The sequence below is a fragment of the Dermacentor variabilis genome, chromosome 9, assembly GCF_050947875.1.
Source record: "Dermacentor variabilis isolate Ectoservices chromosome 9, ASM5094787v1, whole genome shotgun sequence".
NCBI classification, from domain to species: Eukaryota; Metazoa; Arthropoda; class Arachnida; order Ixodida; family Ixodidae; genus Dermacentor; species Dermacentor variabilis.
Genome location: NC_134576.1, coordinates 115894933 through 115918378, shown reverse-complemented (window position 1 = coordinate 115918378; position 23446 = coordinate 115894933). Strand labels below are relative to the sequence as shown.

Genomic DNA, 23446 nt, shown 5'->3' with positions numbered 1-23446 from the left:
TTCCTTGGTGCCAGTGTTTGTTGGCTTCTTATATGACTATATATATATATATATATATATATATGGGAGCAATTCAAATAGGCGCACCTTATTCGTTTCGTTTATTTTTTATATATCTTTGACTAGTGCTTCTGTTTGTGCGTCCCTTCCGCCTCTACATAGCCTGGCCTATTAGCACTTACAACATATAGTGCAATAGCAACTAGCTAAAATATGCGCAGCCATGCTTCTACAGACATTTGCTGAAAGCACCCTAGCTGAAATGGTGTCAATAACTTAGTCTATTGTCAGGTGGGAGCAGCTGGTTGAGAGGTATGCTACCATGGTTAGGCCTATTACTACAGCTTGCATTTTTTCCCTCAAGTACCGAGAATTGAGAGAGTTGGAATAGCTTCGTGAACTGTCAGCCTCTCTTTTCTTTCTTCTTTGTGTAGTTGTTGCGCTGACAGATGACGAATGAAATGCTACTTGCCTTTCCTGGAAATGTTCGCCCCTCCTTGGACGATGACCGTGCATGTGTCCCACTCTCTCTCTCTGCTGCCGGCATTTCTTCCATTGTTGCTCCAAACACGTCCAGAGATTGGTTAATTTTTCAAACCGACTCTCAAACAACTTGTGACCAATCACGACCCCGACGGGAGGCACCGCATACCAGGCTATAAAAGGCACAGTGTGCACCTCGGCGACACTCTTCTCGTCTCTCAGCTCGCCCTAGCCAGACCGAGGTGACGTCACGCACATCATCGCCGCAAACAGCCTTGACGACCTGCGGCTGGCCTTAGACGAAGCCAGCGAGGCGCCCATCATTGCCCCATCGTCTTGCAAGCACTAGCTTCGAGAAAGGCGCTCTTCAAACTCGGCTGCCACGAACCACCTAGTGAGCCACAACTTCCAGAGAGGAACGGAGAATCTGTCCATCGCCGACCCTGCGACCGGACTACCGCTGCAGACGACGACAACGACTCAGACCGGGCAGACAGGCAACCTGGTTCTCCGTCGCAGCCATCCGCGTCTTCCGAGGATCTCCACGATAACGCTTACACCATGGAAGCGACCACGTACACCCTTCGAGGGTACGGCTGGCCATTCGTGAACGAGCAACCCATAACCTTCGAGCAGCGGTTGCCCTGGTTGCGCGTCTGCGCGAACTGCAGTGTGGTTGCGGACGATGCGGTGCTGATTGCCTGCTGGCACACGTTGTGCGGTCGGTGCCTCGAAGACGCTTGTGGTGGCCACAGCTGCGGACACAGGCACCGTTTCGGCTGGTGTCCCCTCGACGGTGAATACTTCGTGGAGGAAGCCGTCGTCGACGTGTACTTCCCTCTGGAGTATCTTATGGCACTGCGGGTGCGCTCTTTCCATGCCGGTCTGGGCTGCCCGTTCAACGGAGTACTTGGAGAACTTCAGCATCACCTGCAGGAATGCATCTTCGGAATTGGTAGCATCGCTGGCGCCTAGGCCTGGAGTCACCGGTGGATCTAGTCCTGTGCCGCTTACGACCACTTCAATAAGGTAGCCTGTGATCACGTGCGCTGAACTTCGAAACCGCGGCCGAAATGCCTGTATACTGCTCGAGTGCGTAATAAATGTTGTTTGTCCTTTCCCCAATTGTTCCATTATTCGCGTGCCATGCGGTGGTCGGCTGGAAACGGCCTGAACAGCTGCAGCACGTTGATTAGGTACATACCAGCTGTTTTTTTTTCATTCTTTTTTTCTCATCGTCGCCTTTCTTCCCCGTGGCTGGATTCCTGGATGGGCATATACTTGTAAGTGTGTAGGAAAACTATATTATATAGCACAACTAGCAATAAGTGGCCTTATATCGAGCCAGTCTGATGATGTACTAAGTAGTCGCAATGAGCGTATGAGTTTTCCGCGTTAAAAAAAGCTGTAGCTAAAAGTACGTATTACACTCCTTCCAATATTTTTGAGGTACGGTACAAATATTCATCACTGCCTTTATGGATGCAACTGCGAGGTTTCTCTTTTGCATTCTCCAAGATTCAATTTCAGTTGCTTCGCTAATAAGCAATTTTAAGAGGTCCACTTATATTTCCCTCGCGTCAACTTCTTCTATTGTCTGGCGCAGCGTGCCTCTTTCGAGGCAGCCCCCTCAGATGGGCATGATCTTCACTGCCGTAATAACTGCCGCCAGTGCTATCATCGACATCCATATGGTGCCTCTCCGATCCCGCACTATGACAGCGAGAGCTTAATCGCAACATGAGCACAATGATGCAATGACGCTTCTCTACCTATTCACTGAGTGATTGGTGGCCATGCGACCACTTTGCAGCACATGACATTTGCAAAGATATCAAAGTCGCAACTGCAATACAGAAATTAACAAAATCCGTAACCAACCAAACCATAGAAGCGCAACTCTACACCCTATGGCAAGCGCCGCTGATTGTTGTTTTAGTCGCCCGCACTTCTCGTTCGCAAACCAGCATGAGGGATCCTCTTCGTACTGCTGGCTTTTTCGCTCAAAGCAGTTAGTTCTTGAAACTTCTTCGGGAGACGGCTTTAATGAGAGCCCTACGCAAATGACTAATATAAACCTAAACGTTGGTAGCCCAAGTTACGGCGCCGTATAAGACCTGGCTTTGTTTTACGTTTAAAAACATTTTTGCACTTACCATTCCAGTACAGACACTGCGACATTTGTGCTGCTAGATTCGTCTGCATCAAATGGATTATGCTGTATAGACGGGGTTCTGCGCCAACTTGATTGAGAATAAACCGACAGCAGCTCACTTTGATCGCAATCAGTGGCACTTTGCGCTCAGTGGGTTACAATAAAGAATTCGCTCCTAGGAATGCGGAAATCAAGAAAAATCGCGCGGCAGACATCAGACCAGTTTGCACTCATTGGTGAAAGTTCTATCTCGACTCGAACTTTAGTAATAAGGTAAGCGCTTCACTTTCTGCGATGACTGTGGAGGGGTCACGGATAATTACAGCTGTCAACAGGGTGACCCGTAGACGATCAGGTAGCTCGAGAGGGCATTGGCCACATTCGACGCGGTGGGTCCCAAGCAATTCTCGCGTCGCCTCTCCTCTCAGCGTCGTCCATGTCATGCATGCAATGCTATAGCACCAACCCGACGTGGTGGACCAGACAGCACCAGTGGTAAAGTCTAAAGAAGAGGCAAAGAAGGCTTCCCTTTGGATCCAGTTCTTAAGTATTCTAGATATTTCTAAGCAATAAATGTCTTCGAGAAGCAGCCAACCTCCATCACGAATGCGTCGGCACAGCAGCTGCGCCATGACCTGTTGCCATCAGCGACACAGGCAAAACATGGGAGCCACGGGCGATATTGTTATCGGCTGTTACTCGTCGAAATGTCCTCGGTTATTTTCTGCACCTATGGAATTCATTTCACTATCAATCTCGTCCGGTTTCCTCTCTTGTCCGCGTTTATTTTGCGACCCGCCGTGGTTGCTCAGTGGCTATGGTGTTGGGCTGCTGAGCACGAGGTCGCGGGATCGAATCCCGGCCACGGCGGCCGCATTTCGATGGGGGCGAAATGCGAAAACACCCGTGTGCTTAGATTTAGGTGCACGTTAAAGAACCCCAGCTGGTCAAAATTTCCGGAGTCCTCCACTACGGCGTGCCTCATAATCATAAAGTGGTTTTGGCACGTAAAACCCCAAATATAATTATTATTTATTTTGCGCTGTCTTTTCTCAATGAATTCGCACCAACTAGCTCGCATTCCTACGTTTTAAAGGAAAAAAAGAAGTTACCTCGTCCTAACGATTATTTATTTAGCTGGTAAATTACTGTATGAAAGCATATTTTGCCTTAGAGCCATTTAATATGCGCTGCAGGCAGGAAATAAATGTGAAGCTTGACACAAACGCGCATTTCCTTTGCATAAGCACTTTTTTTCGTGGCTTTATTCGGCACCGTTGACTTAAAGACGCAGCGCTGGCTATGCTGTCGCGGCGTTTCCATGGTCAAAATAATTCTTTGAGCTTCATCAGGATCGGATGGTGTAGGTGCCCTCCAACGCAAAGAACTTGTGGCAAACTATCGCCGCAAAGTTTACACACGTAGCCCGGCGGCCACAGCAAATTATGCTTCGACAGTTCAGCGAAACAGAGTACACAGCGCTGTACCCCCGCTGTTGTACATTTTTTGCGGTAGGTAGTTGTCTATGGAATGCGCCCTTGAAGCACGACCGACAAGACCCCCCTCCCCCTCCCCCCCTGCATTATTGTGGCACACTCTATAGCCCCGTCCCGTTTCACTCTTCAAAGGGACGCATCTCCAGCAATATTAACTTGAAAAAGTACGCGGAGCTGTTTTTCAATAGAAAAGGTCTTGTTTACAGGCATTTCTGCCTCGAATGCGGTCTGCCTACCCTTTCTCTTCCCCACCAAAGAGGTAGCACGAACACAAATGCATTTGCACTTACTCCGAATTTCTTGTTCTTGAAATAGCCCAAGCCCAACCCTTGTTAGCCCAGCAAAGCATTGTTATCAATGAATAGCCTTTAGCAGTACCAAACCCTCTCTGTGTAATCGGGTGTGAACCATTGTGGAATGCTATAGGCGAAGCTGGTGAATGGAGACGATACATCTTATGCCAGTGTGTGGTCGAACTTATTTTCGCAACATTAGCAACCTGAGGCCCCCACCAGTCAATAAATAAAAATACATCTTTGCACTTTTAAAATCGCCACCCGGACACTACGACTTGCCACGCGAGTAATTCTAATGCATTGAACTTTGCGACTCATGTACTATTGGACTGTATATTTTTTATTCATCCAGTGTTCTACTGAGTGCATATTTTGTGTCGCTATTCTCCCTTGTTACACAAATATATTTCCTTTGCCAAGTGACAAGGTGTAGCCGGTGCCACCATAAAGGCGCCAACCTCTCCTAATATTCATTTCAATAAAAAAAAATTCCCACGTCCTTCAGTAATATGCGAGAAATTGAAGAACAGCGCGGTGTCACACCGGATATTACGTACGTACTTGAACCGGCAGAAATGAATGTTCTCAAATAGGACGCGTCAACCTTGAACAGGTGCCACAAGCATTTGTCATAAAGAACTGATTACATGAGTGCCGCACGATATGCATTTCAGACTTTTTGTTACACGACAGTCATTACCACGTGACCATCAGAGGCAAGCGTCCCCGCCCTCCAATAGAACCAGGCGCACAAGAATAACAGACAAGAAAAGTTAAGGTAACGAAAACAAGTGACATAATGAATCGATTTAATTAAATTCTGTACAGTAATGTTAACAACGTTAATGTTTCTAATATTCCCTAGATTCACAGGGAAATATCTATGGGTAACAAACAGAGCTTTGCTTTTGATGGCAAGAGAACCTGCAAACTCGACTTGACGAAGGTATTATTAGTATTTTACATCGGGCTTAAAAGATGCCTCAGTGAATAATCCTGAATTTATTTTTAAACTGATACGCGATGGAATATTTAGTCAGTTATGACTCTGTACATCATTGTTATTGCGAGGAGTCGCGGGTTGGGAAAGGTGTGTAATGCTACGGTGACAGCCATAAGCCATTGCTTCGTGTAATTCAGTATGAGTTATTACTTGTCCTTATCTAGTTTCATTTCTGGATTTACTTGCTCACAGCAATAGCCATGCCCAGTTTCTAGGGCGTCAACATAAGAAGCCATCGTAATAAGCCATCGTAACTGGAGTTCGACGAAAAAGCGGACATAGCAGTTCGTTGTTCCCATACCAATTGTGCAAAGGATTTTCCTGGGAAATTCTTTCGCGCATGCGCAGTGGCACTCGCTGAAGCACGGCAGAAAAAAAAAAGGAAATCTCGAACCTGAAGGGTGTTCAGGTTGGAGATTTCCTACAGCGATCGCTTTTACGATCAACACATCCTGCAAGCCCAGCAAATAATAACAGCGCAAGCATAACTAAATAAATGCATAAATACACGACTATAAACATTAGAAGTCCCCAAATCCACCTCGTCAATTCAGGGTTTTCATGTGGTACCCAATAATAATATAAATTTAATAGAATGAACCACCCACGCAGTATTTTTCGTGAAGCAGATTACAAAATCTGCACTGCGCTTTTTGACATTTGCATTCAAGAAAGAAGACAGTGTTATTGTTTGCTACCAAAGGATATTGATGTTTGTTAGCACATTGAGCTACTGCTGCTATATATATATATATATATATTTATATATGTATAGATACATACATACATACATGAAGGCAATTTCAAATGGGTGCGCCTTATTCGTTTCATTTTTATAAATTAAAGAATTCGTTAGTCCTTCTGTTCGTACATGCCTTCCGCCTTTAAACGCCTGTCAGCACTTACACCATATGGTGCAATAGCAACAAGCTAAAATATGTGCAGCCATGCTTTTAAAGACATTAGCTCGAAGCACCGTAGCTGAAAGGCTGTCAATGACTTATTCTATTGTCAGGTGGGAGCAGTGTGAAGAAAGGAATGCTGACGCGGGCTGGCCACTTATTACAGCTTGCATTCCTTTTTCCCCAAGTACGGAGAATTGAGCGAGTTGGAATATCTTCGTGAACAGTGAGCGTCTGTGTTTCGTCTTTGTGTACTTGCGATGACAGTTGACGAATAAATTCCTGTTTGTCTACTCTGGAAAAACGCACCCCTCCTTTGACCTTGAGAGTGGAAGTCTCTCTCTCTCTGCTGCCGGCTTGTCTTCCACTCTTGCCAGAAAGACGTCCTGAGATTGGAGGATTCTTTAACCCCCTCACCGGCAATTTGAAACCAATAACGACCAAGAATGGAAGCCGCACCTGCCAGGCTGTAAAAGATACAGTGTCCATCTCGGCAACATTTTTCTCAGCTCTCAGTGCGTCCGAGTCTGACCTTCGGGACGTCACGCACTTCCTCGCCGCAAACAACCTTGACGACCTGGGCCTGGCCGCAGACGAAGACCGTGAGGCGCCCATCATTCCCTGATCGTCTTGCAAGCATCAGCATCGTGAAAGGCGTGCTGTTAAAACTGCGCTACCACCAGGCAGGCGTCCAGACACCGAGAACTACCAGAGATGAATAGAGAAGCTTTCCATCGCCGAACGAGCGATACGACGACCGCTCGAGAGAGCGACGACTCAGACTACGGAGACAGGCAACCTGGCTCTACGTTGCAGCCATCCGGGTCTTCCGAGGATCCCCTGGATACCACTTACACCCTGGAAGGGTTCAACTGCCCATTCGTGAACGAGCGACCGATCACCTTCGTGAAGCCGTTGTCCTGGGTTCGCGTCTGCGTGAGGTGCACGGTGGTTGCGGCCGATACTGTGCTGCTTCCCTGCGGTCACACCTTGTGTGATTGGTGCCTTGACGACATTTCTGATTGCGGGGCAAATCCAGCTCGGTGGGAGGGCGGCAGTTTCGAAGACAGGCCCCGCGACGGCTCGTGTCCCCTGGACAGTGAACCCTTTGTGGAGACCGACCTCGTGGTACTGGACTTCCCAGTGCCGCATCTTCTGAAACTTCCGGTGCGCTGTTTCCATGCCGACTTGGGCTGCCCTTTCGTCGGAAAGCTTGGAGAACTTCAACATCACCTGCGGGAATGCCTCTTCAGAACCGAGACCTTCGTGTTGATGCCTCGGTGTTGGTAGCATCGCCGGCGCCTAGGCCTGGGATCACCGCTGGTTCAGTCAGCACTGTGCCGCTCACGACAGGCCGCACAGACCGCTGCAATTACGTAGCCTGTGACCGCGTGCGCTGAACTTCGAAGCAGCTGCCTTTGAAGATATGCCTGTACTGCTCAAACTCGTGATAAATATTATTGTTTCTCATTTTCCGAATTGCTCGATTATTTGCGTGCCATGCGGCGGTCGGCTGGAAACGGCCTGAACAGCTGCATCACGTTGATTAGGTATAGACCAGGTGTTTCTTTTATTATTTTTTTTGAATTAGCATTTACAAGAGAATGCCACGTGGCTGGGTTCCTAGACGGGTATACACTTGTCAGAATATAGTAAAACTATAGTATGTCGTAAAACTAGCAATAACTGGCTTTACATCGAGCCAGTCTGATGACCTAATAAGTAGTGTTAGGGAGCGTATATGCGTTTTCTCGGTTAAAGAAAAGCTGTGGTTAAAGGTACGTCCGACACTGTCTCCAACATTTTAGAGCTACGTTAGACGTATTCGGCATTGTCTTTATCGATGCAAGTGCGAGGTTTCTCCTTGATCTGTTCCATGTTTCGACTTCAGATACTTCGCAAATAATCAATATTAAATATAAGTTAGCCTCGCGTCACCAACTATACTGTGATGCAGCAGGCCTGTTTCGTTGCAGCCCGCTTACACGGAGGTGTTCGTCACTGCAGTGACCCCTGCCACGTGTGCTCCCATGGCATTGAAGCGTACTTGCCAAGGAAAATAACAACGCAATCCATATGGCGCGTCCCCGAACACATACTATGACAACGCCTGCTTATCGCAACTAGAGCGGAATGATGCAATGAAGTTCCGCTACCTATTGACTAAGTGATTGGTGGAAATTCGAATCCGTTGCAGCATTTGACATTTACAAAGATGTCAAAAATCGAAACTTCATTATAGAAATTAACAAAATCTCTAACGACCCAAAGCAGACAAGCGCAGCTCTTCTCCGTACGGTAAATTCTGCTCAGTGTTATTCAAGTCACCCGCACTTTTCGTTCGTATACAAACAAGCGTGAGTGACCTTAGTCGTACCGTATGCTTTTTCGCTCAGAGCAGTTCGTTCTTGACGCTTTTTCGGGAGACTGCTTTGACCAGATCCCTAGGCAAATTGCTAATCTAAACTTAAATGTTGTCAGCGTGAAATACGGCGTCGTATAAGAGGTGGCTAAGTTTTACGTTTAAAACCATTTTCGCCCTCGCCAGTAAGACACACCCACACGCAACACTGATGCTGCAAGCGTCGTCTACATGAAATACATTATTCGTTATGAACGGGATTCTGCTCAAATTGATGGAGAACAGACGTACAGTAGTTCACCCTTATGGTATTCTTTGGCTGTACCAAGGGGAGGGCTCAGTTTTTTAATGAAACGTGTAGCGGCTGTTTGTGCTGAGTGCGTTACAATAAAGGTTAGAGTTCGACTTACGTAAAGAGCACTCTAATTCGCTTCTATAGGAACGGCGAAATGTGCAAAAATCAAGCGGGAGAAATCGGAGCAGTTTGCACTGTGTATTTTTTACGACAAGCACAGAAGCTATTGCAATTTGGCAGTTTTGTTAACGCTGGGGTAATACATCTGATTTCCACGCTGGGTACCCAGGCTGCATACGAAATTACTGGATGCTTTGTTTTTTGCGCCGACTTTCTTGGTGTGATCGTTTGCCTTGCGAGGCGAAACACTTTTCGCCACTTACATCTGAGAAGTCAAGACGCCATAAAGCAGGTAGGACGCACTGCTACAAGCGCTGGTGTGTGCGGTCATGGTTTGATTAAGTTTCTGCCACCGCTCTTAAGTGCGCTACAGACAACGTGTAGAAACAGCCCGATAAAGTACGTAGGAGCCCAGGGCGCATTAGTCTTTGCTGTCGAGCTGCATTGGAGACGCGTCACAAAGACTACCGAAAAAATGCTGAGACAAAAGAAAAACAATTCAACTCAGGAAAATAAAATTATCTATATCCCACGCAATGTGGGAATCGGCGTAAGCGAAGCTTTCTGTTTTGGTTACCTTGATTGACGAATAATTAGCGGTGATGTTGACGGAGAATGCTTAATTTCATCAACTGTCAGTCCAACACGACAGGGCTGAGTTGATATTTAACGTTACGTTGAGTGCACCACTGCTTTTTGTGCGCGTACAGAACGCACAGTGAGAGGTGTTTGCTTGAGGCATTGTTGTGCGCCACGTTTCGTAACCTCAGAGGGTATACAGCATTGTCATTGCCTCACATGACACATCACATCGTGGCAGAAGTAATAAATTTGATGTGGATTACGCGGCTGTACGTGTGAAAACGATAATCGGATTATAATGCACGATTTACTGGTGGCCTGCCGATCATTTTTGACACCGTGGTGTTCTTTAACTTGTTCTAAAATCTAAGTGGAGCTGCGTTTTCTGTTTCGCCCCTGTCGAAAGGCAATTGCCGCCGTCGTCGTCAAATCCGCGACCTCGAGCGATGCCATAGTCGCGAAGCTACTGCAGCGTGTCTGCGTGCGCAGTTGCATTTTTCACTGTGTTTATATTCTTATGGTGTATATTATCCGTGCATATATGTAGTTTTTTTCATTGTCAGAACGAATTTAATGCTATTTTGTTGACATTTTTTTGTATTTATCTACGCTTCATTTCTAAGAGGAGGTCCCCTTTCCGCGATGTGGTATGGGACCTCCTTCTGAATATGTACACCCCAATGCGTGTATTTAATTTCAAAGCTCCACATACCCGAAATTTCGATTCATGACATTAGCGTCCACATTTCATTTCAGTGTCCACATTTCACGACAGAGCTGCATGTTTCGAAGTGTGTAACTTTTAAGACGTTCCTTAAATTCCCCTCAACGACAGAAGCATCTTCAAAAGCGCAGTAACAGCTTTTGAAACAAACAATACACGTACGAAGCAGAGGAGGCCGGTGTGATGGTGGCTTTCCCTGTCGGGGTACTACATAAGAAAACGCGATCGGCAACACTTACGCAGACTTCCGAGCACACGCACGTTGTGTAAAACGAACACTTTTTAACGCCAAGCACAGCCGCGACGCATCGTACATATAGATGACGATTTATATGTTGCGAACACACTTCGTAACAGAAAGAACACAACTCGGACGTCAAGGTCACCCCGACGCATCGCAGCCGGCAAAGAGAGGCAAATTTGTAGAGCACATTCCGAAACCACCGATTGAGTTGCTTCCTTTGCCATATGTCCCACGTAGTCCTTTTTTTCCGGGTTGCAGAGAAAGCCCACGAAATATTAAAAAAAGAAGCCACGTGGTGGAGCGTTTCCGCAATGGTATCATGTTGCTCTCAAGCGTGCATTCAGTGCAAGCCTCAGTTCACTGAGGCTTGCACTGAATGCACGCTTGTACACGCTTGAATGCACGCTGGAATGCACTCTTGCACTGACTGCACACTGAATGCACGCTTCTGTGCAAGCTCTCAGTTCACTGAGGCTTGCACTGAACTGGTTTACTCGTGCAATATGAGAATGCGCTCAGAAATTAAAGTGGAATACTCGTGCTTACCAGCTGTCATTAATAAACCTGAAAACCTATGCAGAACTGGAATTCCCGGTGTTGGAACACCATGCACAGAGTCGCGGAACACATGTGTTGCCTCGTTGAGCCGCCGTCGTCTAATGCTTGGTAGACCTTTGCTGCGTCTTCCGTTCGTTGCACGCCTGATCGAGCTTATCTGTCTTATCTTTCCCATCTTCATACTTGTGACCACAACCGAAGCAGATGAGCAACCGCGATCCGACTTTTTATATCGCCGAGCGTGTGGCAAAGGTGAGCGGAGATAAGCTCGACGGACGCACGAAGACAACCGCTTCGCGAGATTTAAAATTCACAAAAAGAGAAATAAAAAAAATACGTTCGGATGTCCGGCAACAGCTTGGAGCGCGCTTTTTCCTTGAAAGCGAATTTAGCACCCTCCTACCGGGGGTCGGCTACGACAAGCGATCAGATAGTGAGCAGATTTACCATTTCATGCTGAGGCACACCGGTTCTCTTCGTTGAATTAAAACGGATATACACAAAAGTGTTTACAACACATACACGCACCGTGGCTCATAATTCGGGTCACATCATTGCGCCCCCGAGAGAGATTTCCGCGTACTGTAGTTTCCGATGCACCGAAAGGCTTCCCTGCAGATCTTATATGAACGGACATTGCGTAAATTTCGCAAAGTACGATCTAAAGCATCTCCAAATCGTTCCGCAGCACGCGACAGCAATACTTTCAAGCAGCGCCGCGCCGGATCGCACAAGTCAGAGTGGAGGAAAGGCTCGCCACGCACTCTTTCCTCCTCGCTCAATGAAAAGGTCTATAGGGGCTCCGTGTAGGGTAGTAAACTGGAATGACTTCTGCTAGCCTCCTTACATTTATATCGGTCTTTCCATCTTCTTCAACCGAGTACTTGTGCGATCTCATTTCATTTCGGTGTTCCGTTCATTTACTTTCTAGCTTTTGCTCCGCAATGGCTTTGGTTGCTTACATAAGAAATTCGCACGTGAATGGTAAATGCATGGATCAAAGTCACTTCAGAACCAATAGTGTTGGTAGCTGGGACGCAGGCATTAAGGCAGGGTATTTCCTCTTCGTATACTCCATCCGCGTAGGAGTATTTTCGCTGCAGACATATATGCATCCTCTCTGTTCTTAGTTCGTATTTATGAACATCATATTGGAAATAATTTAATTTTCCGCAAACACAGATTACAGTCGGGCCATAATTGCTAATTACTGAAACGTATATTACCGTTCGAGTTTCATTAGCGGTATTTTTCTTGCGCTATCAAGAGGCTTAAAGGCTTCCTATTCTGCAGCTGTAGTCTTTCACTGCGCAAGCATTTTCATAAGGGAGGAAGGGAGGAAAAAGTGGAGAAGGAAAGGCAGGGAGGTTAACCAGTTTAGCTTAACCGGTTTGCTACCCTACATATGGGAGCTGGATGGGGGCGTTGAAAGATGGGGAAGGGAGAGAGAGAGTACATAGCACAGCGCACACATCGTCCGTTAGAGTCCATCACTCTTGCGCGGTACGTGATATGATTGTCACAGTCGCTTGTCCAATCCCGTCTCTTTCAAAAACCAAAGTAGTCCCTTCGTCGCCTTCAGCTGCGATGTCTTCTGTCGGCGGCATGGGAAAATCGTTTCGAGGGACCACGATCTAGTCTCAAGGTGCGCTAGAACGGACGCCGTGGATTGTCGCTGGACATTATATTCAGGACAGTCGCACAGAATGTGTTCCAGCGTCTCCTCGCAAAGACAGGCATTGCAGAGAGCGTTGTCGGCCATATTCCAATGCGAAATGAGTGAGATTGCGTGAAAACCACCCCTAGCCATAAGCGATAAAGTAGAGTCGCCTCTCTTTCGCGGAGTCCAGTTGGCATACAGAGATGCATCAAAGAGGGCAGGTGGTATTGACGGTTGCTCCGGTTGGTCTGGCTCTTTGGCGTGAAACATAGAGCATTTTCATAAGACGACCACTACGATGATGGCGAAAGCTCGAAGACACGAGATTCCGGAAACACGAAGGTAAACTTGTAGCACAACGAAGCGGCTTCATATGACAGTATTATATGCAAAATAAAGAAAAGCAGGACATCTTGCGCCCGTTCTACAACATGATGCATCGCAAAAGAAAGGTACGTCATTTTGCTGTGAAGTGAAATCTCGAAGAAGGAGCTTCTAAAGTCGGCGTGCAAAGAGGCTTGACAGGTATAGCTATTGGTTCGGGAAGGTTTTGACTATGCCTCTCCAAGGTCAAACAGACACACGGCCAACGTGAACCACGTGATCCTTTTTGATCTTTTATCGCTATCGCGTTCACGTTTTTGCAGTTTTCCTCCAGTTCCATATGGCGAGCTCTTGCCTGAGCGAAGGCGCCATACTTTATTATTATTATTATTATTATTATTATTTTATATTATATGTCAGCATTCGCTGTTATGACGGTTATAGGTGTGCTGCAGAAAGGAGAAAAATTATGTGTAACACATACTGAATTCAAAACAAAAGAGAACCGTTCAGTTGGCCACCAGCTGCATAGAATGCATAAATATGTTGCACTTCCGAGACGCAAGAACCTGAAAAACACTTGTGGAGGGTCCCTCTGTTACTCGGTGTTGTGAAAACAATTGCGTGCAACAACTAACCAATAGTAACTATATAAATTTTGAGTATTAAGCATTGTTACTTCTTAAATATACAACGCATAAGAAATAAAAAAAGAATTAGGGTAGATAACTATCATTAATGCACAAAGCTGCTGCTAGAAAAGAAATACTGTACACAAAAGTAAAATTCTTTCTTTATTAAACATACAACACAATGTAGCCCCTTTGCACACAAATAGTGATAAAAGACAACTACATTACACGCAATAAAATATTGCTTGAATAAATGTGCATGACGAGGTAGTGCGAGACATGCTGTCTTTTGAATTTTTGCACTCATGTTTCACGAAAGCAATATTTAAATCCGCAGAAAGAGTAAAGAACGTAAATCAGAATTAGTTTGGAAGGCTATGTTGTAGTAATAAATAGTGTGCAGAAGGATATATTTTCAAAATAATTTTTTGTCTGCGTATCCATTCTATCTGTCTTGCGATGATGTCAGGAGATGGATAATGTAAATGCACCTATGTATTTGTTAACTCGCTCGTTCCTGATATCAGCAAGAGCCGATAACTAAGGCGGGGATGAACCGGACGCTTAGTGCCTCTTTCCTTATTATGTTTTCTTACTACGTATGATGACGAAGCGTTTATTGTCACCAAACAGTGCGAAAGAGAGAGAGAGATGAAGAGGAAAGGCACAGAGTTTAACCAGATATCCGTCTCCGGTTTGCTACCCTACACTGGGAAAGGGACATAGGGGTTAGAAAGAAGACAGAGAGGAAAGCGTTAAAAAGCAACAAAAAAAATGCCCGAAAGCTGCGACATAGTTACTAGTGCTAACAAGACTAACGGGAAAAAAGTTGGGACAGGACAGAGCGCTAGTGTCCTGTCCCTGTCCCAACATTTTATTTTTTCGTCAGTCTTGCTTGCGCTAGTAACTACTTCCCACAAAATGCATCCACACCAACAAGCCCAACCTTCTGCGTTAGTTTTCCGAGAGCAAGGACACATTTCGCCTGCGCGCCTAACGTGACGGTGAATTGTGAACAACCTATTTCACGCCGAGATATCCGCGCATCTTGGCGCAGAATGCCGGCACGAAAAACGTACGAATAATCTGCGTGGTAATTTATGCCGATGCGTGTCGTGCGCAGAAGCAGGAGTACAACAGCCACGACCCCGCAATCGGCTACGCACGAGATGCGACATCGGGCCACTCTATCGCCTCCGAGATGCTCGCTCACACTGCTATATAATAATAATAATAATAATAATAATAATAATAATAATAATAATAATAATAATAATAATAATAATAATAATAATAATAATAATAATAATAATAATAATAATAATAATAATAATAATAATAATAATAATAATAATAATAATACGCAGTTACACAAAGAATAATCAACGATGCACCAACCAAGTTGTTACCGCCTTGGGAGTGGCAGGTCATAGAATGTGACATATCCTTTTTAGAAATAACAAAACACGCACCAGAGATCGAAATACGAACTCATTTCCTGGAACTCCAACACAAGCACTCCTGCGCAGAGTTCTACACAGACGCTTCGAAGTCCAATGCCGGGGTGTCGTATGTTGCCGTCGGCCCATCCTTCTCAGAATCCGATGTACTACACACGGAAACAAGTATATTTACGGCCAAGGCCTACGCATTACTGTCTGCCGTGAAGCATATAACAAAATCAAAACTCCAAAAGTCAGCGATATACACAGACTCCCTAAGTGTCCTGAAGGCCTTAATGTCACTCAGCAAACATAAAAATCCCATATTTAATGAACTATATTCGGTCTTGTGCAAAGCGTACTCATCTAACCAGAATATCATAATATGCTGGGTCCCTGGCCATAGGGGAATCGAAGGTAACGTTCTGGCGGACGAGATGGCCACGTCAATCACATTGCAAGCTGTTAACCCTACCGCTGCGGTGCCTGTCACAGATCTGAGGCCTTTCTTGCGAAGGAGGCCGCGAGATCACTGGCAACACATGTGGGATGCGGAAACGGATAATAAGCTCCACCTGATAAAACCACAGTTAGAATTCTGGCCCTCTACTACAAAATCGCGCCGAACAGATGTCCTATTCTGTCGTCTCAGAATAGGACACACGTTTGGCACCCATAATTTTCTACTCACCGGAAGTGAGCCTCCAACCTGTGGTAGATGCGGGGAGAGGCTGATTGTACTCCACGTCCTCCTGGAGTGTCGGGAAGCCGAATCTGAGAGAAAGAGATATTTTTCCATAGCATACCGCCGACACATCCCTCTTCATCTTCTAATGTTTCTCGGTCCAGAACCGCTTTTTAATACAAACAGTGTCCTAGGTTTCCTCAGAGATGTTGTCTTACGTGTTATTAGTCTCATGAATTCGTAGCGCCTCCTCTCTCGAGAGGATGCCACTGCGATAATTGTTTTGCGTAGCACATGCCTCCAGGCCCTTGTGCTTCAAGGGCTCTTAGGAGGCAGTAGTGCTCTGGCATTTCTTATAATCGTGATATATTTTACCTATCGTATCATTCTTTTTATATGCATCTAAATTTTCATAGTACAAGTCATACGTCATCGCCATAATTTTATCATACAGATTTTACGCACTTTAGAGCGTATATTTTAAGGCCTCTTTACAGCCACCTCACACCAACTTCATAGCAATCATAATTACGCCGCAAACTCATTACCACAGACATGGCGCTCTTTGGCCACACCTGGCCCTTGCGCCATAAAACTCCACACATCATCATTAATCAACGATGCAGAAAGAGGCACTATCGTGTTTTTGTTTTGCTTTGTTTTGGATCTATGATGCGCTACCGCAACTCAGTGAGCCACGGATCTAGTTACGAAAGTTCTTACACGTAAGCAGAAAAAACCGATTATATATGCAACGATTGAGCCATTTTTGTCACGCGTTGCGGTTGAGATTGACATCCTTATACTGCTGCTTCTTTTATTTTTTCGACCTAGAAGATAGATTAATATCGGGCAATTGCTAATTTATTGGCCGGATGTGGCATTTGTGGCGGAAAAAAAAAAAAAGAAGAAATCTCCAGAAACGTGTACCACTGCGACGTACCATCTGATATAGTGATTGGTGGCTAGATATGCGGTTTCTGGTCGCCATCGGTCGAATTCGACATCAAAACAAAAAAAAGAAAGGAAGAAATCTGTATGAAGATGTCAGATTCCAAGGCCGTTCACCCAGAGCGACACAGAAAGCAACATCTGTCAGCTGCACGTGACAGCAACCGTGTATTCAACGCCCAGAGAAAAGACGAAAAAAAAAAGGACCAACGCCATTGACATTAATGATCGCGAATTGGTCGCATACGCGATTTCGCGCACAGGGGTCACACAATTAAGCATTCGCACTGTCGAGACCTAAGCCTCGCTTTGCCGCAACACAGCGCAGTACGTACAGCGGTCTTGGCGGAGCCGACTTTACAGTGAAAGCTACAAACGCCGATGTTCTCTCTTTGCCACTAAAACGCGTCACCAGTCACGTCGGACGCTAATACATAGTGTTGCACGTAACTTGAGCCACACATTAAACGATATGCAAATGTAGTTGGATCGAACCAAGGCAATAGTTCGATGCATTGCAAACATTCCGTACTTAACACACACTGGCGTTGCAGTGCAGACCTATAAGGTTATGGCCTCTCATCACATGTACAACTTTCGTATTCTGCGCTCGTTCTATTTTTTGGCTAGCTCCTTTCACGATCTCCTTACACACACAGCATCATTAAAACCCGCACTAAGTAACATATGAACGTGAAACACGGACTTGTGGTTTACACCGCGTATTCGCACGAACTACAAGTTACAAACCCTGGAACATAATTTACCTAGTATCTTAACAGGTACAACCATACCATGGGCTTTAGTTTGAAACAGCTTAAAGAATATTTCCGAAACGTTTATAGTTTTATAATACTGTTAACTATCAGGATGCAATGCAGACTGAGCAAGTGGTATTGTTTTCAATCTCGTATAAATTTCGAATCTATATTGTTGATGGAAATGAATATGATATATATTTTTACTATTCGTATATCTATGAGCTGTTGAAGTCAAATCGTTTTGTTTGTGTATTTACGATATGTGCGTGTGTTAGTATATATTTGGGTTTTTCTGGAAGAATGTGCATGTCACCTGTATGTTTATTAATGGCTATGTTTAGTCATTAATCTGTTTCATCTTCTGAGTGTCGCCACTGTGATAAGTTTCCAAGTTGCCCGGGCCCAGTCAAGCTGTACAGCTTTTTCCCATGTATCCCTACAAGAAATGTACATATCTTTCTGGAAAATAAAACTGAAAATAACTAAAATGAAATTCTACTTTCCGCCTCTTGGAGATACTCAGATTAGCGTTTACATCACGCCAAATTAGATCATTTCTCTTACTAATTTAATCAACTTCCCAAACATTATAACCAGATGAAAAGTGTCAGTGAGAAAATTGTAGAGCAACATAAAAAACTCCCGATGCAGCTTTCTGTGGCTCACCACGTGCTATATAAAAGTGTTTTTCCGAGTGTGAAGGAATCTCGTGAATACTCGTGAGATTCTTTCGAGCGATGCCATAGCCTCAAAGCTACAGCGGCGGGCACAGAAGTGTTGGTTTGATGTGCGACCGCTACCGTAGTGTCGCCTTGACCCTGCGTTGCGCTTTAAGAATGCGGCTCCGCTTCTTCACGCCCTGCCTAAGTTGTCCGCTTGACATAATTTCGTGGTGTTTCTTTCTGAGAAATAGCAGAAACGTACCGGGCCGCACCTTGAACTGAAGTTGATCCACTTTTCCCGGAACCCCTCTCGTGTTGTAGCAGTAGCGTTTACTTGCCTTCGCACGTCTTCTTTTCTCTATCTCCCCGCCCCCAACCCCTTGCATGTGAATAGCCTCTTCTCCCTCATACTCTCGAAAGTTCCATCTACGTCCTGTCTGCACTCGCAATTTCTTAATAAGGTAAGCGCTGCAGTTTCTGGAACGATTGTGGACGGGGTCACGCATAATTACAGCTGCCAAGACGTTGATGTGTTGATCACTAGGGAGCTACACAGACCATTGCACACATTCGACGTGGTAAGGTCCGAAGTAGTTTCACGCATCGCCTCTCTACTCTGCCACGCCACTGTCATGCATGGAATTCTTTGAGCCCCAACGCGACGTTGTGGGCCAGACAGCACCAGTGGGAAATATGAAAGAGGCAAAGAGAGCTTCACTTTGAATCGCGTTCTAAAGTATTCTAGATGTTTCTAAGCAATAAATGCCTACGCGACACCCCCAATCTCAGTCAAGAATGCGTCGGCCAAGCAGCTCCGCCATGACCTGTTGCAATCAGCAACAACGGCAAGACATGTGTGCCACGGGTGATTTTGTTATCGGCTGTTACTTGTCGAAGGGTATTTTCGCACGATGGAAATGGTTTCATTATCAATCTCGTCCTGTTTCCTACGCTCTCCATAATTATTTTGTAATTATCGTAATTATCTCCATGAATTCGTACTGAATAGCTCGCATTCATACCCTTTAAAAGAAAAAAAAAGAAGTTGCCTCCTGCTAACAATTATTTATTTGGCTGATAAATTACTGTATGAAAACACGTTATGTCTTAGACATATTTAATAAGTAAAAAAATAAATGATTGGGTTTTACGTGTCAAAACCATTTTCTGATTATGAGGCACGCCGTAGTGGAGGACTCCGGAAATTGTGACCACCTGGGTTTCTTTAACGTGCACCTAAATCTAAGTACACGGGTGTTTTCGCCCCCATCGAAATGCGGCCGCCATGGCCGGGATATGACCTCGCGACCTCGTGCTCAGATGTCCAGCACCGTAGCCACTGGGCAACCACGGCGGGTCATTTGACATGTGCTGCAGAGAGGAAATAAATGCAAAGCTAGGCACAAAAGCGCATTCCCTTCGCATAAGCATTCTTTCTTTTTCATTTTCATGGCTTTCTTCTGTGCCGTTGACTCAACGATGAAGCGTTAGCTATGCTGTCGCGGCGTTTCTACGGAGAAAATAATTGTTTGAGCTTGATCCAGGTCGGATGGTGCAGGTGTCCTTCAACACAAAGAACTTGCGGCCAACTATCGCCGTAAAGTTTGCACACGTAGTCAGGCGGACACAGAAAATTGCGCTTCGACAGTTCAGCGAATCGGAGGAGGACACAGCGCTGTACGCCCACTGTGGTAACTTTTAGCCGTAGGTGCTTGTATCTGGTTATCTATTAAGGGCGTCCTTTAGGCGCGACTGAAAAGAACCCCCCCTCCCCCCCCTCCATGATTGTGGCACACTCTAGCCCCGTCCCATTTCACGCTTCACCGTGACACTCGTCGAGCAATGTTAACTTGAAAAAGTACGCAAAGCTGTTTTTCAACGAAAAACGTCCTGTTTAAGGGCATTTCTGTCTCAAATGGGGTCCTCTACCCTTTCCTTTCCCAACCAAAAAGGAAGCACGAACACAAATGCGTTTGCAATTACTCCGAGTTTCTTGTTCTTGAAATAACATACACCCTACTCTTGTTGACCCAGCTAAGCATTGTTATCAATGAATTGCATTTTGCACTACCAAACCCTCTCTGAGTAATTGGGTGCGAATCATTGTGGAATGGTAAAGGCGGAGCTGGTGAATGGAGACAATACATCGTCATTCCAGTGTGTGGTCGAACTTATTTTCGCAATATTCGCAACGTGAGGTCCCCTCCGGTGAATAAAAAGAATACATTTTTGCAGTTTTAAAATCGCCACCCGGACACTACGAATTCCCACGCAAATAAGTCCCACGTCCTTCAGTAACATGCGAGAAATTGAAGAACAGCGCTAACTCACACCGGATATTAAAGACGTATTTTAACCGGCAGAAATAAATGTCCTCAAATAGGACGCGTCAAGCTTGAACATGTGTCACAAGTATTTGCATTAAAGAACTGATTATATGAGTTCCGCACGATATACAAAGTCGACACGACGATCGTATTGTCAATATTTTACATCCTGCTGAAATTTTACTCAGGTAATAATTTTGAATTCATTTTTTAACTGATACTGATAAATGATCATTTTTTTAACTGATAAATGATCGAAGTCCGCGTTTGTCCGTTCAAATTTCAAAGGAGGAATTTGGAGACTGGAGGGCGTCCAAAAGAAGAAAAAAAATCGTAATCAATACGAAAGTTCTCTCTCTTCCAGATGAAAAGTTACGCAGTTCCGACGCACTGTAGGAATGGATGTAAGCGAAGCTTTCTGGACTGGTTGTCTTGATTGACGATAATTAGCGAGGATGTCGGCAGCGAAAGCTTTACTTCTTTGCAACGCTTAGAGCGTTGATATTAAACGTGCCCTTGTGTGCACCACGGATCTGTGAGTGCAACACTAGACAAAGAAGAAAAGAGACGCGGACAGTTCACGAACATATTCCAACTCTTAATTCTCGTTACTTGGGGAAAAAAAGAATGCAAGCTGTAGCATTTGGCCTAACCCTGTCCGCATACCGCTCAACCGGCTGCTCCCATCTGACAATAGACTGACTCGTTGGCACCCTTTCAGCTACGGTGCTTTCAGCCAATGTCTTTAAAAGCATGGCTGTGCATTTTTTAACTAGTTGCTATTACTCTGTATGTTGTCAGTGCTAATAGGTCAGACTGTTTAAAGGCAGAAGGCTGGTACAAACAGAAGCACTAGTCAAATATTTATGAAAATAAAGGAAATGAAGTTCGCCTATATATATATATATATATATATATATATATAAAGCATTCCCGCAGCCAAGGTTTCTAAGTGGTGGCGCTGGCTAACACTCACAGGATTCACCTAGGAAACATAACTACTCGTGAAATTGGATGGAGAATTAATTCCATTTATTCATCGTTACGTTATTTCATTTATTTAGCACAAGTAGTCTCCCCTATCTTTTCCTTGTTGCCAGTGTTTGTTGGCTTCTTATATGACTATATATATATATATATATATATATATATATATATATATATATATATATATATATATATATATATATATATATATATATATATATATATATATATATATATATATATATGGGAGCAATTCAAATAGGCGCACCTTATTCGTTTCGTTTATTTTTTATAAATCTCTGACTACATATAGCGCAAAAGCAACTAGCTAAAATATGCGCAGCCATGCTTCTACAGACATTTGCTGAAAGCACCCTAGCTGAAATGGTGTCAATAACTTAGTCTATTGTCAGGTGGGAGCAGCTGGTTGAGAGGTATGCTACCATGGTTAGGCCTATTACTACAGCTTGCATTTTTTCCCTCAAGTACCGAGAATTGAGAGAATTGGAATAGCTTCGTGAACTGTCAGCCTCTCTTTTCTTTCTTCTTTGTGTAGTTGTTGCGCTGACAGATGACGAATGAAATGCTACTTGCCTTTCCTGGAAATATTCGCCCCTCCTTGGACGATGACCGTGTATGTGTCCCACTCTCTCTCTCTGCTGCCGGCATTTCTTCCATTGTTGCTCCAAACACGTCCAGAGATTGGTTAATTTTTCAAACCCACTCTCAAACAACTTGTGACCAATCACGACCCCGACGGGAGGCACCGCATACCAGGCTATAAAAGGCACAGTGTGCACCTCGGCGACACTCTTCTCGTCTCTCAGCTCGTCCTAGCCAGACCGACGTGACGTCACGCACATCATCGCCGCAAACAGCCTTGACGACCTGCGGCTGGCCTTAGACGAAGCCAGCGAGGCGCCCATCATTGCCCCATCGTCTTGCAAGCACTAGATTCGAGAAAGGCGCTCTTCAAACTCGGCTGCCACGAACCACCTAGTGAGCCACAACTTCCAGAGAGGAACGGAGAATCTGTCCATCGCCGACCCTGCGACCGGACTACCGCTGCAGACGACGACAACGACTCAGACCGGGCAGACAGGCAACCTGGTTCTCCGTCGCAGCCATCCGCGTCTTCCGAGGATCTCCACGATAACGCTTACACCATGGAAGCGACCACGTACACCCTTCGAGGGTACGGCTGGCCATTCGTGAACGAGCAACCCATAACCTTCGAGCAGCGGTTGCCCTGGTTGCGCGTCTGCGCGAACTGCAGGGTGGTTGCGGACGATGCGGTGCTGATTGCCTGCTGGCACACGTTGTGCGGTCGGTGCCTCGAAGACGCTTGTGGTGGCCACAGCTGCGGACACAGGCACCGTTTCGGCTGGTGTCCCCTCGACGGTGAATACTTCGTGGAGGAAGCCGTCGTCGACGTGTACTTCCCTCTGGAGTATCTTATGGCACTGCGGGTGCGCTGTTTCCATGCCGGTCTGGGCTGCCCGTTCAGCGGAGTACTTGGAGAACTTCAGCATCACCTGCAGGAATGCATCTTCGGAATTGGTAGCATCGCTGGCGCCTAGGCCTGGAGTCACCGGTGGATCTAGTCCTGTGCCGCTTACGACCACTTCAATAAGGTAGCCTGTGATCACGTGCGCTGAACTTCGAAACCGCGGCCGAAATGCCTGTATACTGCTCGAGTGCGTAATAAATGTTGTTTGTCCTTTCCCCAATTGTTCCATTATTCGCGTGCCATGCGGTGGTCGGCTGGAAACGGCCTGAACAGCTGCAGCACGTT

General features: G+C 45.5%; 2 protein-coding genes across 2 annotated transcripts; both read left to right on the top strand.

The window, feature by feature from the left end:
* Positions 1-7049: 7049 nt before the first annotated feature.
* On the top strand, positions 7050-7625 carry LOC142558516 (TNF receptor-associated factor 6-like). Its single transcript, XM_075670650.1, has one exon. It carries the CDS (start codon positions 7050-7052, stop codon positions 7623-7625), a length of 576 nt encoding a protein of 191 aa, XP_075526765.1.
* A 15192-nt stretch (positions 7626-22817) lies between these two features.
* LOC142558515 (TNF receptor-associated factor 6-A-like) lies at positions 22818-23231 on the top strand. The gene has a single exon (XM_075670649.1). It carries the CDS (start codon positions 22818-22820, stop codon positions 23229-23231), a length of 414 nt encoding a protein of 137 aa, XP_075526764.1.
* Positions 23232-23446: the final 215 nt, after the last annotated feature.

Excerpts from the sequence above, each read along its gene's own strand:
- LOC142558516 (XM_075670650.1), top strand. The coding sequence starts at position 7,050 with ATGAATAGAGAAGCTTTCCATCGCCGAACGAGCGATACGACGACCGCT.
- LOC142558515 (XM_075670649.1), top strand. The coding sequence starts at position 22,818 with ATGGAAGCGACCACGTACACCCTTCGAGGGTACGGCTGGCCATTCGTG.